General features: G+C 40.4%; 1 protein-coding gene across 1 annotated transcript in view; it reads right to left on the reverse strand.

The window, feature by feature from the left end:
• Window positions 1-17107, reverse strand: part of LOC146307157 (piezo-type mechanosensitive ion channel component 2-like) — a 119268-nt gene extending 102161 nt beyond the window's left edge. Inside the window, exons 1-4 of the mRNA XM_084747082.1 lie at window positions 16637-17107; window positions 3888-3983; window positions 1497-1604; window positions 1297-1339 (exon numbers count right to left, since the gene is read on the reverse strand). Of these exons, the coding sequence (XP_084603208.1) occupies window positions 1297-1339; window positions 1497-1604; window positions 3888-3983; window positions 16637-16700 (311 nt within the window). The 5' untranslated portion in view covers window positions 16701-17107. The remainder of the gene's footprint in view (window positions 1-1296; window positions 1340-1496; window positions 1605-3887; window positions 3984-16636) is intronic.
• Window positions 17108-17319: the final 212 nt, after the last annotated feature.

Consider the following 17319-nt stretch of genomic DNA (forward strand, 5'->3'; position numbering starts at 1 on the left):
ATCAGCAATTTCCAACGTGTAAATGCTATGCCGATGTTGATTCGTGTTTTTGCCGTTTCCTGTCATGCTTGCGTTTACTTTCTTCGCGTCTCCGCTTCTTGGATGACAGGGATTCACTGTCCGCTGCTTTTTGTTCTGGTACAGTGTATGTATGATCCTCCATTTGTCAAAACTGTGCCAGTCAAGGTTCACAACGCTAAATGATCTGCCAGCAATCACCCGTGTCTATCCTCCCTGTCTACTTCCGTGTTTGCACTGTGGCGTCTATGTAAGGTCGCCATGGGCTTCCCAAGACTCACTGTTAGTGCAGTTTGTCCACTCTGCGCTGCCATAGACGGCGCAGGATGATGATCTCCATAAGTCGACCCGACAGTATGTAACTATAAATGGCTATTTCTAAAGTAACGGGAACATATAGATTATGAGTTTACGTTGATTGATAATAATAAATAACATACTTATATATAATATATCTCATTTATGTACATAAATTCCTGTAATTATTACACACTGGTCCTTTAAGTGTAAATATTGAAATAAACAATGTGTGTGCAACGATTCTGCACAATAAATGCCACCAAACTAGACCGGGACAAGGACAACTTCACCTCCACACCGAGCAACAAGAGATGCTGGCACTCCAATTTCAATTTTGATTTCAATTAATAATAAACTTTCCGAACATCACTCTCATTGAAGCACTCCACAAAGAATTTCAGCAACTCTGTGAAAGCCTCAAATTCAGTCAAGAACAGATAACCACACTGACAAAAGAAAACAAATCCCTCCACCACTCCGTTACCTCACTCACCACCGTTGCCAAAGAAAACAAGGACATGAAAGAAACCATACCCAATCTACAATCACGTAGCATGCAAGACAATGTCGTTTTTCCAGAATAAACATAGGACGACAACCCAGAACAGCTGATTAAGGACTTAATGACCACTCACCTCAAAATCTCTCTAGACACTGTTAAGGACATTTCATTCCACTGAATACACCACACGGGACCAAAAAAAACCCCACAAAAAAATGTACACAACAACAACAACACTCACCCATGAATTAATCAAGGCAATTGGGCACAGCTGATAGGTGTATTCCGCTGTGTACTACTGTTGCAAGAGGCAGGACAGTGCAGGATACTCCTGTGCCCCAAGCGCGAGACGGCAAAAGTGGCTTTGGACACACTTTGAATGAATTAAATTCATTGCACCTTGCGCTTTCCATTTGTGCTTTAGATAGGGCCCCTACTCTGACCGTAAACAGGTGGATATGTGATATCATTCTTACCTCAGCAGTCCGAGCTGACCAAGAGCTTTCTGCCATGATGTACCTGCACACAGATAGACAGACAGGTGTTCAGACAGACAAATGAGCAGACAGGCTGGTACATAGACAGACAGGTGTAGGGACAGTCAGATAAACAGACTGGTTTACAGACAGACAGTTGTAGAGACAAACAGGTGATCAGATAGACAGGTATGTCTTACAGTTGGAATCTGGCTGCAGCATGGCAGTGGTCAGCTGGAAGAAGGACTGCAGTAAGAGGAAGAGGAAACTGGAGACACAAACTGCTGTCACACAGCGACATGTGTTGCCTAAGAAACAAACAGGAAGTGAATTTTTCAGTGATATGCAGCAAATAATCCCAGGGGGCAAGGCCTTACGTTCTCATTGGGTAGTCTTGTTGTTGTTTATGAAGTGAATGTTTTTTCTCACTCTGAGATTACACATATAAACATGTACTTGCACTCATGTACTCATGTGTAACCATAGTGATTGTTTGGTTTCCACCCCTCCACCCACCCACACACACACACACACAACACCCTGTATTCTGTGTGTTTCCTCAGGAAGATCCTTCAGGAAACAGCTGACTTCCTGTCATCACCTGAGACCTGCTGAGACCGTGTGTGTGTGTGTGTGTGTGTGTGTGTGTGCGCGCATGTGCATGTCTTTGTGTGTATGTGAGCCTCAGGCAGCAGAGATTATCCCTCCACACACAGACAGAAGGGCAGGTTGTGTCTGGTCTATTTCCTGCAGTTAATGACATCACTGCATTCCTCTGTGTCAGGTATGACATCATCATAATGACATGTTATTATGATGATGTCATCAGTCAGACATGTTGTCACCTCTCTCACATATTAATATTCTTTTTTTCAATTCAGTATTCTTTATTAGCATCAATGTTTTGTAAACAATATTACTAAATGTTAATAATGACAATAAAAAGGGGATTTCACAATTGGTTTGAGAATAATCATGATCTGAGACTGTTGGTTTATTTTACATCATCTGGACATATCTGTTACATCTGCAGCCGATCAATAAAAAGAGCAGATTGACAACTCTCCAGCTCTGAACTGTGATTGGAGCTCTAAGACTTCCAGCTAACATAGCTTTCATGAAGCAGACAAGTACTACTGACTGTTGATGAATAGGGATGTAATGACGCATCGTGTGACAGTTAAAAATCGATACAAATGTGTGACGACTGAAATAGGTTGAGATGAAATATGAATCACGATGCAATTTTTAAAGAGCAGAGCACATAAGACTGCACAAGACAAAGGTATGTGTGCTTCTGAGAAAGCTGGTTGGATATACCGTGCATAATTTTGCGTACTTCAAACTTCAGAAACACCTTCAAATTCTTTTTCCTACACCCACAGTAGTGTTAGCGGGATGGAGGAGGAAGGATGGGAGGAGAAGAAGAGAATGATATATTGCACACTCTCATGCTTTCACTCCTCGAACCAGGAGATCTGTCTCCTCGCTTTGAAAATCTTTTCTCTTTGTTTCCTCCAGGTAAATCCGCTGTCATGCTCCATTGTTTGTGCTCCTGCTTCTTAAAGGTGATGAGAACTGGCTTATTGCAGGTTCAGCCTAAACTCGCAAATTAATGAGGGCACTTGGTCACACCTGATAGATGTATCCCACTGTGTGCAGGTGGTGCACGGGGCAAGACAGGGCAGGATACCCCTGCACCCCTGGTGCAATACGGCAAAAGTGGATTTGGACACACCTTGAATAAGTTAAATGCGTAAGAGGGGGCGGCTATTCAGCTTAGTTGGTAGAGCGGCTGCCCCATGTATGGAGGCTGTTGGTCCTCTGCAGCGGCCGCTGGTTCGACTCCTGCCTGTGGCCCTTTGCTGCGTGTCATCCCCTCTCTCTACACCCCTCTTTCCTGTCTACTCTTCAGCTATCCTATCCAAAAACATAACTTAAAAAAACAAAAAAAAAGATAAGGCCACCTGTGTTCAAAAATGAAGAGGGCGAGAAGATCAGAGACAAGATTAAGGCTGCGTGCAAAGATTGCAGGAGGGTGATGACCTACACAAGTAGCACAACCAACATGATACAGCATAGTAAGAAGCTCAGTCAACAACGCCTGAGCAAAGTAACTATTAAAAGGACAATCCACGCTTACAAGCAGATTTGCAAACTAGGAACACATGCAAGCTTTAGTTTGTTTATTTTAAGAGAATTAATTAATTTAGTTGTATTAATGTAAGATTTGTTTTAAAAGTCCAATTTTTATTCATTTTTTGTTATTATTTGTGTTTTGCAGCTACACCCTACCTCAGACATGTTGTGTTTTTTGTCAGAGAAATAATTACAGGAATATTTTTCTGTCATAATTTGTCTGCAAGCTCATTCTGTTAAAAAAATCATGAAAAAATCATATTGTGAAGCCAGAATCAGAAATCGTATTGAATCGTGAGTTGAATGTATTGTTACATCCCTATTGATGAGTATTGATAAGAAGTGATGGAGTACTGCTGGATGTTGATGGAGTATTGATAAGTCCTGGTTGGCACTTATGGAGCACTTATGACTATTGATCATTATGGCTCAGTATTGATGTGTGTTGGTACCTGAGGTGGAGGGGGTGGAGGGTTCAGGCAGCATTGGCAGCAGCAGCAGCAGGAGGACGTAGACCAGAGAGAATCCATTATACCGCAACACACAGGCTGTCAACACATTGATCAATGCATCAATCAAAAAGCAATATATCAAGCAATACATCTATACATAGATCCATCAGATAAATTCAAACCTGGAAAATAATCAACATCAATAACTGAAAATGACTTATATCTGACTGGAAAAATCACTTTTATGTGATGCAGTCTGATCAGATTAGTGATCAAAAATTGACACCAAGCCTTTGTGTTGTTATAATCAGATTGTAGATAGTTTCATGTATTGATAGTGGGGGTTATTTGGTGTGAGATATCTTTTTTTAAATATTGATGCATCAGCTGATTATTTTCTTGTTTCCTGTCAGCAGTATTAGTGAACTACAGAGGATTTAAAATGTCCTATCCTGCTGGCTAATTTTAACCTCAGAACTGTTTGGTGGTGATGTGATGCTGTTTGAGCTGGTTTTTCTTTTGTCTCTGTTGGTCTCAGGTCTGCCCTCCCCAAGAGATCTATACAGACATAACATGTAACAGGATTATGTAATTAGGATACAAAAGGTAACTGTGATCCATGACAGATAAAAAAGATGTCATCAGATTATAGATACATTTAATAAAAATTGGGATTATTATCAAGATTACAGTTTAGAAAAAGAATATCCTTCCATGCACAGTATTCATACATTACAAAACTTCACTGAGGTCTGACTGAAAGCAGCTAATCTTACAGTCAGTTCATTATCATGACTTCTAGTGAAAAAATGCTTCACTGTGTGGAAATTTTTTTCATTAAAGAAAAGAAAACAGCAGAATGGGAGCACAAGTTTTTCCTCCAGCCTTTAACATACTACCATCATCCAATACTCAACATCTAATTTAAAGAAACAGTTACAGGTCATACCAAACGCTAACATTAGCTACACACACCAGCTGCTAACACTAGCTACACAGACCAACAGCTACCATAAGTTACACAGGCCAACCATTATCCTTACCTACACAGACCAATCACTAACGTGAGCTACACACACCAATGGCTAATGTTTGCTGCACAAATTAAATGCTAACATTAGCTACAGACACATACCACGAGCATTAGCTACACAGAAAAAAACATTAATGTTAGCTACACAGACCAACTGCTAGCATTAGCTACACATTTGCATAACAAAGGAAGGAATGTCTGGACAAATAATTAATAAAACTGCCCACAAAAATACATTATATTAGGGTGAACAATTTCACCATATCTGGTATTAAGATGATGCAAAAGTAATGAAAAGTATCCATCCACCTTGTGTTAAAACACTTGAAAATTGCAATAATAAGTTAATTAATTGATTGAGAAAATTATGTGAGAATTTTTTGCTGCTCATTTTTGACAGTACATAAAAAAGTCTTTCAGTGTTTTAGTTTTTTTTTTTTCAAAGAAGACATTTGAAGACATCACTTTGGGCTATGGCAAACTGTGATGAGCATTTTTCACAAGTTTTTGATACTTTATGGAACAATGGTTATTTGATTAATCGTGAAAATAATCAGCATGTGTATCGATGATGAAAATAACTGCAAGCTACAGCCTTAAAAAACATCCTGTTGAAACTGGTCTGCAGGTTTGTCAGTGTGGAAGAAGAACATCAGATCTTTTCAGTGATGGAGAAACTTTAATGTGGCTTACAGCTGCATTGTGGTATGGTCGTCTCAGCTGCAGAGTCTAGCAGAGCTAGAAGCCCCGGTCCACCAGCTGACCTCACACAACAGACACCGACACACGCCTCTCTCTACTACAAACAACCTTTGTATGCTATCTACAATGACTGGGCTGGCAGGAGCTTAGATTGCACTTGTTGGACCACTGAGAGAAGACGGCCACAGAGGGAGCATCGAAACCGGCTCATGATGGCAGCAGCTGTAAGCATAGCTGCCAGTTCACACGCCACTGTTTCAAATCAGCTTTGCGTGTATTTTTTCTAGTTTCTTTTCACATTGTACTATAGCAGTGGTAAGTTCTGATTATGGGCTTGTTGCGGCTGTGGCATAACGCTGTTCCTCGTTTTAGATTTGTTTTTGCTTTTTTATCTGGTAAAGACACTTCAGCCTGACCCACAAGTAAGCCTTGTTTAAATCTGACTGTTCATTAAATGTCACTGCACTGCTCCTGTCTGCCTCAAGTGTCTGCATTTGGGTCCAAACCAGTATTTCTTGGATTGTGAGAATGTGGCCCCTGGCAACACACTTGGATGGTGACTCACTGTACCTTAACATGAAAGTTAACATTAGTGCCTGTGGACACTTAACAAACATCTTTGGCTTTGTATCATGCAAAGCTGACTGAGTGTTTGTTCAGACACACACACCTATGTGCAGAGACCGCTGCTTTGCTGTGACAGTAAAATAATTTTTTCTCCCCCAGTTTTGCACGGAGGAATGATGGTAGCTTCCTGATCTTCTGCTGCACTTTCATTTGCTTCTTGGGGATGTCTCTGTTTTTCTGTGGCTCAATCTGTACTGAGTGTTTTGTGAATGCTATCAGGTGATTTGGTTGTGCGCTCCACTCTCCCTCCTTTCTGTCCGTACATGGAGAGTAGTGTTTTCCCTACTCTGCTACATAATTCCATACTGCACTGCAATAGCCTGTTGAAAGTGATCATATACTAAACAATTAACCAATGATGATGCTAGGGATGTGTGTGATTAGTCAACTTCACAATTACATGTCACCACAGAACCATCAACAGAAACACTAGTCAGTTACACTATTAATCATTGTTTTATTCATGCACAAGGCTAGTTAACTGTTGCCTCTAAGGTGGTATGCAGCTGCCCTCCACTAGTTGGGGCTGTGGACCCATCAGACAGCCACGAAATGGTAAATCACCATTCGACAGGAATGATGTGCTATGCAAGCAGAGCAGCTGCTGCTGCTAGCACTGCTAACGTTAGCCGCACTGTGTAGCAGACTGGCAGCTAATGTCAGCTCCAGGTTAATAATGTTGACACTGTGAAGTATTTAGTGAGTTGTTGTCATGTTTTGTTGGTTAATGTGCAATGTTCGTTTAGCTTGGCACAAAGTACTACACATTTCACCAGCATTTAAAATACTACTTGGTGATTGTAGACTGTGATGAATGACTTCAAATGCCTCTTAATACATGCAGTGTTTTTTGGACAGTGTTTAACATTATCACTGAATAAGCTCAGCTCAACTGCTTTCTGGGTGTTTTCTTACTCTCTCTAGCCGACTAGTCTGAATTCAATTTTGCATTTCATTGACAGTTAAATTAGTCACCTGGAACATCCCTACTTAATACTGTATACTAATAGATAAAGGCGTGGTAATGACACAGTACATGCTTTGATTTTCTTACATGGGGAGAGTAGGTCAGACTTTGACTTCACAAGCAAGTATAAGTAAACCAGCTGTCTAATTTATTAGATCCATAAATTCATCTTCAGTTGCTGCATATGTCCTCATCCTCTAATAAAGATATTTGAATATGAAATATAACATACAATTGGATTCCAGCACATTAAAGAAATTCATATTGGGTAAATGATGGAGCGGACCACACCGAATAAAATGTACCACTGTTAACTTCTTAGCTTCCTTTCTTCACTCCTGTTTTAAGATAAATGTCATGGTCCGCATCAGCATACATATTTCTAACTCCACTGGATTAAAATGGAGGCTCAGCCTTTTATTTAACCAATGCCACTGAGAATAATAGTGATGGTTTTCACGCACACACTTAGCTCAGAGAACAAACTCAGACATGGTTTAACTAATTCTGATCAGCTGTTCTGAAACTAAACACTTGAGAGTTTCCTATCTCAGGCTTAGTCAACTCAGGGTTCAGGGTTAGGCTCAAAGTTTGTTAAGCCTGCTTACTGAAACAGGCCCCTGATCTGCAGTCAGTGTGTTTGTGTTGACTGTCTGTCTGTAGTTTTAACTGGACTGTAAACACAGCAGACAGAAATAGATCAACACTCAAACCACATACACATGCACACAAACAAACTGGAACTTTTCACACCCTTGGGAAACAACAGTACTACTGCCTCAGGAATGTTTCAGAAACTTCTAAAATCTGAAAACAAAAACCTACAGAAATACATCCATAGAAATAGAGTCACACCATTATTCTTCTGTGGCATGTCATCTCTTGGTTTACAGTCACTGCATCACAAATACTAGCTTCCAGTCACAGCTCTTGTTGTCTTCATTTGGTGTCTCCATTAATACATTAAGACATAAACCTGGAAGTCTGAATCCACAGAGCTACAAAGCAAGATTTGTGGTTAGCAAGGTAACTTCAGGATTAACTCGCATTTGTTACTCTACTTTGTTTTAGGCTGTTTAAATTGTCTTTGACCTTACTCACAGCAGATAACTATCTATCTTATTTTCACAACAACCCCCTCCAATCTCCATCTCACAGGTTACCCACTATCTCCACCTTTTTTAAGGCTAGAGTCAGCAACCTTTTGCTCTGGAGCCTCATGTAGCTCTTTTGTCTCAAGTTTTTTAACATTGTAATTTTTACGTATACATGGCCTAAAGTTATCATTACATTCAACAATTGTAAAAATGTGTTAGTCTTGCCTCTCTCTAGTGTCACTATGGATGCCAAATAAAAAAAAGTCTAAAAAGAAATTGAGAATTTAATAATTGTGCCTCAACACAGATTTATTTATTTATTTTTTTAGTTTTTGGCCAAAAATCTCTCTTTTGATAGTAAAGGTTGCTGACCCTTGCTTTAAGGAGAAGTCTAAACCAATAGAACACAAGTGCAGTGGGTGTGCAATTCAAGTCCGTTGTTTCTATGTTGAAAACACTCTAACACTACAAGTAAAAGTTTTGCATTCTAAACTTTACCTCGGTAAAAGTGTGTTGTATTATAGCAAAGTTTACTTAAAGTTTCAATAGCAATTGTAGCATGTGCAGTAAAATGTTCCCTGCCAGTGTTTTACTATTATATCTATATCTTTGGGATCAATATTAAATGTTACTTCTGCATTAATGTATATGCTGTGTTTTGCTGCTGTAGATGTTTTAGACTAAGCTCATTTTAGGTAACTATCTAACTAACTAACTATATACAGTGGGGTAATTAATCAGCACTTAGCCCTAATGCAAGATTATCAAACTGGGCCCTGCTCATCACAATCAGACATAATATAACATAATATCAGTGAATGAAAGAAGTGAAAGCATGGAGCTTTAAAATAACCAACAACAGCTAAATGCATCACCATGATATAAAGGAGGAGTCATAATAGCAAGGCCAAGAGATAAACTAGTCTTTCTGACAAATTTGGAGTTGGAGCACCATAACAGATTAAAACATAATCACTGTAAGCGCACCTTCTCATTTATAAAAACTAACTGGTGACAGCACACCTTTACATGGAAGAAAACATATAACTTCTAACATAACATAACTTCTAACATCCGCAAGCGGGAACTACTATCACAACTGGAGATTGATGAGGTACAAAAATCATGCTACAGCAAGGGGGAGCCAGGATGACAGGTCAGAGGGGGGATATCATCACCACCCCACACTCCAAGGTTGGGTACCAAGCTCCAACAAGCCCTTACGACAGATTCCATTAACACAAGGGCCGCTGACCTGTGATGGAAGATCATGAATAAGCTAGAAACATAGGCTAAGTGACAAAGTGATAAGTGATAAAGTACCATCTGAAAGTCTGCTAAAAGATGTGAATGCAGTGCTTAAAAACTACCCCTGCTAGGACCATAACTGAGACCAGTCACACAGCTCTGGTTACCCGACTGAAGAGATACACAGGAGATACAGAAGGCAGGAGGATAAAAAACCACCAAACCACCTACAGTGCACTCAGTGACAAGGTAATAACATAACATGAGAATAGATCCACTGAGACTGAACAATACTGGAAAAGCATATGGGAGAAGAAGTCATCACATAACAGCAATGCTCCATCACTAGTGGATCTAAGAGCAGACAGTAACCATCACAATGGCAGACATCCAAGAAACAGTGTCAGGTATGAAGAGCTGGACTGCATCGGGCCCTGACATGATCCACACCTACAGGCTTGAGAAACTAACTGCATTCCATGAATGCCTGGCAGCACAGATGAACCAACTACTGCTGGATGGGACCTGGCCAGAGTGGCTAACCCAAGGGTAGACAGTCCTGATCATGAAGGACTCCCAGAAGGGTGTGATTCCAAGCACCAGCTGCTGGTAGATAGAGCAGACAGACCAACCTGTGCACTGCCTGTATTGCCTGGATTGAGTACAAGAAATCCTATGATTCAATGCCTCACACATGGATACTGGAATGCTTGGAAAAGTACAATATTAACAGGACACTAAGAGCCTTCATCAAGAACTCACTGGGACTGTGGAAAACAACTCTGGAGGCCAACTCAAAGCCAAGTGCACAAATTACCATCAAGTGCAATATATAGCAAGGTGATGCATTATCCCCCCTGTTGTTCTGCATAGGCCTGAATCTCCATAGCCAGATCATCTCAAAGAGTGGCTACGGATACCAGCTCCAAAGTGAAGCAGCCATCAGTCACCTCCTCTACATGGATGACATCAAACTGTATGCCAGGAATGAGCAGGACATCGTCTCACCAGGATCTACAGCAATGACATCAGAATGTCATTCGGGTATCAAAGAGAGGGAAGACGATCAGAACTGAGGAGGCTGAACTACCAGAAGGCAGCATTGCAGATGTCCAGGACAGCTACAAATAACTTGGGATCCCGTTGGCAAATGGGAACAATGAGGGGACCGCAAGAGAGTCAGCCACAGCCAAAAACCTACAGAGAGTAAGGCAGGTCCTGAAAAGCCAGATGAATGGGAAGAACAAGGTCCGTGCCATCAACACATACGCCCTGCCAGTCATCAGATAACCTGCTGGCATAATAAACTGGCCAAAGGAAGAGATGGAGGCTGCTAATATCAAGACAAGGAAGCTCCTCACAATGGATGGAGGGTTTCATCCCAAGTCCAACACCCTGAGACTGTACACTAAGCGGGGCAAGGGAGGCCAGGGACTGGTGACCATCCAAGCCACTATCAAGGATGAAACAACCAAGATCCACGTATATATCAGGAAGATGGCCCCCAACACGGCATGTACCACCTTCAGATAGAAGAAGTGGCTGATGTCAAGAAATCCTACCAGTGGCTGGAAAAGGCTGGACTGAAAGACAGCACAGAAGCACTAATCATGGCAGCAGTGGAGCAGGCACTTAGTGCAAGATCAATAGAGGCAGGGGTCTACTACACCAGACAGGACTCTAGGTGCAGGCTGTGCAAAGATGCACCTGAGACAGTCAAGCACATAATAGGAGGGTGTAAGATGTAGGCAGGAACAAGTGGCTGGCATAGTGTACAGGAACATCTGCACTGAGTATGGACTGGATGTCCCTCGGTCAGAATAGAAGACACCTCCTAAGGTGGTCGAGAATGACCAAGCCAAGATCCTGTGGGACTTTCAGATTCAGACTGACAAACTGGTGATGGCTAACCAACCAGAGATTGTGTTGATCGACAAACAACAGAAGAAGGCAGTGGTGCTAGATGAAGCAATCCTGAGCAACAGCAACATCAGGGAGAAGGAACATGAGAAGCTTGAAAAATACCAAGGGCTGAAAGAGGAGCTAGAGAAGATGTGGAGAGTGAAGGCAACAGTGGTTCTGTGCTCAGTCTTGTAATGGTGTATGACCTTTGACATGAAACCTTGGTAGCAGAGTTTGGCTGTTCCTCACCCAGTTTTAAGCCTCCTACAAAGCTGTTTCTGTTTCAGTTAATGACTGTTTCAACCTACATATGAAATTGATGATCATTAGCACCTATTTGTGGTTAATCATACACCAAAATATGATCCCACAAAATCCCAGACTTGGTGCAAGTGTACATAGAAGACTTAATGCTGTTTTGAAGGAAAAGGATGGTCACACCAAATATTGATTTAATTTAGATTTTTCTTCTGTTCGCTCACTTTGCAATTTGTAAATTGATGAAAATAAATAATTAAATGTTATCTTTTTGAAAGCATTCTTACTTTACAGCATTTTACAGCACAGTAATATATATGTGCACACACACACACACACACACACACAGTAGACAGATATAGATGTAGATATATACGTTTTCAATGCCAGTTTAAATGTTTTGAAGTGACTGAAGATTCGTAAACAGACTGAAGATGAATGTCTTCCTCTGACACACACACACACACACACACACACACACACACACACACACACACACACACACACACTATTTACAGCTCTGTGTTTATGTGTGTGTATCAGGGGTGGGTGGGGGGTGGCAGGAAGAGTGCCCCCCTGTTTATCTTCCCTTCCCCCAGTGCCCCCAACACACACACACACACACACACACATAGATTGGTTCCACTTTCTCAGGTAACAACATCTGGCTGTGTGTGTGTGTGTGTATGCCTGTGTGGTTAGCAGTGTGTTAACATTACCCCTACACACACACCTCCCCCTCTCTCTGGAATGTGAAGCCATTTCAAAGGGAAATTCCACCCAAAAACTAAATCTAGGCTCCACACTGGAGGGTCCTAAAACATTTTGTAGCACAATGCCTGCTTACTGCTAACAGAGCCCATGGTTTTGAGTGAGAAATGCTAATGATGCTAACCAGCAGCCACACATACATACACTCTGTGAGCATGAGGGAGACAGATGGTGACATCACTGAGCAGTGACATCATTAAAGGTTACTGGAGGTCAGCAGGTTTAGAATGAGTGTGGGAGAAACAGAGGAACATTTTGTTTTCATATTCTGATGCTGAGATCTATCAGAATCAGTCAGTAATCGATAATGAGCAGAACTGAAGGTGATCAGATACATTCAGCTCTGATGTTATCACATTTTGAGATCTAACTATAAAACAAGGAACCTCTGTCTCTCTGTCTGTCAGTGTGTATGCAACTCCTCTATCATCAGGCAAGTGTGTTTCTGAGGACCAAAGGAAGTGCAGTCATGAATTAGGTGCCATTTGGACAAGCAACATGTTCAATACAGGGCTGCCCAGGACTAAGAATTTTTCTAGCTGAGTAGGCTGGCCCTAAAATATGAATATTCAATGATTCATTCTTTTTTTTTTTTTTTTTTACAGTACAGTGTGTTACACTAACACACACATTTTAATGCTTGACTTTATCATCTGTGATGTGAAAACATCAGATTGTCACACAGTCAGACAAAGTCAAAGTGTGCGTCCTCCTATAGTTCAGTTATAAAATCAGCGCACTGTGGAGCTTCTCATTCCAGCTGTCTGGCATCACCCATCCTGCACGCTCTGCACTCCTTCATGCTGGGAACTAAGGATTTATTTTGACCAAACCAGAGTTGGTGATTGTTGGCATAGTGGAAAGATGAACCAAAATGTATTTGGTGAGTTTCATTTTATTTCTGTCAAGTTTGAATGAAGCTAACAATGATTATGTTTTTCAAAGTGACTTTGGTGAGTTTGGTGAGAGCAATAAAACAGCTGTTTCTGGTAAAATAAAATGTATCTTCCTCTTAAAAAACTTTCTGACTGTAGCAATCCTTTCCATAATGTTGTCAGACACTAACAACAACAATCTGAGCTTGTCAGTAACAAAAACAAGTGTCAGTTGCCCTGCGCACTCTACAATGCGCTCTGGTGAAGTGTCTGACAGCACATCATCTGACTCTGTTTCTTCTGCCTTCTTGTCTGCTCTGCTTCCATCAAAGTTAGTTTTGTGGTTTGTGGTTAGAGACTTGGTCTGTAAAGTTTACTGTGTACAATGATGCAGATAGAAACAGGGACTAAAACTTGTTTATCAACCACTTAAGTGCTCCAGCTAATATAAAAATACAATTATTTCTAATGTTCTCCCTGGGCATTTTGTGAGCTTCTATCCTTTATCCTGTTACTGTAATGTACACTGAATGACAAAGCAAAAAGCAAAAAAAAACAAAAAGAAGACTCAACTGAAAGAATCTCAGTCGACTGAGGAGTCTCTGACTGATTATTCAAATCTTCACCTCTCAGGGCAGCCCTAGTTCCATATTTTTTTGAATTATGATTTTTTTTATTTCCTTCACAGACATCAAAAAGACAGTTGAATGCATTTTACAAATGGGTATTTGCAAGCACAGACAAACAAACAAAATTGAATAAATACATATACAAAAATGTATGCACAAAATGTATGCACACACATATATCCTGTAAATATACATACCCTCGTGTAAATACATCAAAATATCTTGGTAAATTCTTGAAGGAATGTCTGTTTTTCCCTGCCAGTCGAATATGGTGCACTGTAGGCTTAGTTTTAAATTATGCATACATCAAACTAATCTTAAATTATGTTTTCCTGAGCTGAGTTAGAAATGGGTGCCAGATTCCTGTATAGATGTCCATTTTAACTTTTCTTTTATATATTGTTTGTTAGGGGTGGGGGAAATTTCCAATTCTTGGATGCATCGCGATTCAGACGTGGACGAATCTGAATCGATTCACAAACGTCCAAATTTTGATTATTTAAATCTGTTACTTGACGTAATACAGAAGGTTCTAAATAATGCGGAACTAAGAAGCGCGGTACACGTCATCTCCGGGACACTTTGGGATGCGCACCTGGAGCGGACACACTGATACGCGCACAGAGGAAAACAAACATGGCTGACTGTCAGCCACCTCGCCGTGAGATCCAAACAGCTCCTTCTAATTTAAAAGCAGACATGTGGAAACACTTTGGCTTCTATAACATTGACGGTGGAAGCGAACTGGACAAGAGACACATTATACGTAAGCTGTGTTGTGCTATAATAAAATACTTTGGCAACACAACAAACATGAGAAGCCATGTAACTCGATTAGTTTAATAAAATATAATGGGAATGAATTCAACTCTTGTTTCTTACAAATGCACTGATTTTAAAAATTGCAAGTGATGAATGCTTATACAGCGAGACAAAAAGAAATGTGTGTTGGGTGTCGTTTTATAATCGAATCGTAGCCCCTGAATCGTAATTGTAATCGAATTGGCAGGTGCCCAAAGATTCCCACTCCTATTGCTCATTCATAAGAGGCAGTTTCTGATAGGGCTGTGAACCATTCAGACTAAGTAGGGTTCAATATGACCCTCTTTGCTGTAGTGAGAGCAACCTAGAGCCACTGGGCCTTCTTCTGGCTTATTCTCTCATTTCCTTTTAGGCTATTCAGGAGGCACAGAGCAGGAGTAAGACTGACATGTACTTCCAAACTGTCATAGATCTTTTTATGACCCTCTGCCAATAGGTGGCCAGGCCAGAATAAGTAAGAAACATATGGACAATTTCACCTTGTTCTGTTTGACATTGCCAGCAGAGGTTTGAATGACTCAGTTCTGCCCTATACTTTCTCACAAGTGTCCAGCCCTAGTTCAATATTAATACATTTTGAATACATTTGTGAACAGACACTCTGTGCTGGTGGGGGATGAGATGTCATGACATCATTGATTACAATGGTCAAAGGTTCCTCCACCTTTTCCAAAGTCAAATTTGTTTCAAGCATTTTCAATGCACATTTTCAAGTTTTTCGAGCACTTTACAGCTGTGATAAATGACATATTTATATACATGAATTCTACAGAGGGGAGACAAATTAACAGAAAACACAACAAATTTCAAAATATGACACCTCTTTGTAAGTAAACTTGGTGTTCTTTTAGAGCTGGAACAATTAAGTGGCTATTAATTAATGATTAATGTAATCTTCAACTATTTGGATACTTGATTAATTGATTCCACTTTCTTAAATGTGAATATTTTCTGGTTTCTTTATTCCTCTCTAGCAGTTAACTGAGTATGTTTTGGACAAAACATTTGATATTTGAGTACGTCATCTTAGATGTAGGGAAACACTGATTAACATTTTTTTTACCATTTTCTGAAATTTTATGGACCAAACAACTAATAGCTTAATCAGGAAAATAATTGACAGATTAATAAACAATGAAAATAATCATTAGTTGCAGCCCTACATCCTATGTAACCTGGCTGAGCCCATGTAAAACAGTATAATAACAAAAATATAAAACTTTTAACAGTGACAAACAACTGATCCATGTAAAAACAAATGCCTCTATGAAACATCTGTAATTTTCATTGCATTGCTTTCCATGCCTCTGGAAGACCATGTCTTGTATTGTGATTGAAAAAAATAACATCCTCTAAGTCATTATATATGAGACACTTTAAAAAAATAATGACTTTGTATCATTATTTTTACACCAAGTTATTATTTTTGATTAACTAAATCTATGTCATGACCAGTTTTAGTTTCATGTCAAGTATTTCAGTAAAAATAAAGGGTTTCTAGGACATGCAGACATATCAGGTTCTTGGAGCTCACTGAGCATGTTGTCCTGTCTCCTCTTTCCTGTCTACCTTCAGCTGTACTATCAAATAAAGGCACATACACCCAAAAAAGTGTTGTGGAAATTAGGTGATGATCAGATAATTGAGTAAAATCTTGAAATATTAGCATTTCTGGGGGGTTAATTAATTGCTAGCCTATGTTAACTGAGTAATAAAAATCAGAATCTTTAGACCAATTGATAAATTAGTCGACTAATCATGAGGTACCCTCACACGGGATATAGTAAAATATCAGTAGTTATAGTAGTAATATTTTACCTGCAGTCAAAGTGAGGGGCAGCAGAACCCTGAAGACCACTCCTACAGTCAGCTCCGAGGACATCCTGGACACACTGACCCACTTCAGTCTGTTTCAGTCCGGGTTTACACCATCCAGAGCCACAGCCTATTCAAACAGCGGACTGTCAGAGCTCAGAGTGCCCGCTGCAGGAGCCGCGGGGCCGGTTGAGAGAGGCAGCACACCTCGATGTCATCCTCCGTCCTCCAGAGACTGACAGACAGATAATATCTCACCGCCAGTTCGAGATCAAATACAGATGGAAGACTGCCTCTCTGACTGTATGAAGGACTGTCTTCCTGTCTGTCTCTCTATCTGTGTGTCTCTCTGGCAAAGTTGTATTTTCTTTGCAACAAAAAACAAAACAAAAACAACAACAACTAAAAACAAAACATAAAAAGTCCCGCAAAAAACAAACTGTGAAGCTTCTGTGTTTGCTTCTCCCTCTGCTTCTTGTTCTTTTCAGATGAAGGATATTTTCACTCCCTTCTTTTCTTCTCTCCTCTTCAGTCTCTCCGCTGAAAAACACGCCGACACTCACAAACTGACTCCCACGGAACCCGACCTCCTGACTGACAGCTATCTCACCCAATCAGAAAACAGGGAGGTTAAAAACAAATCAGACCACGCCCCGTCCAAAATAAAATCAATGAAGAACTAATAA

This window comes from Lutjanus erythropterus, chromosome 21 (genome assembly GCF_056507025.1).
Source record: "Lutjanus erythropterus isolate fLutEry1 chromosome 21, fLutEry1.hap2, whole genome shotgun sequence".
Taxonomy (NCBI): Eukaryota; Metazoa; Chordata; class Actinopteri; order Lutjaniformes; family Lutjanidae; genus Lutjanus; species Lutjanus erythropterus.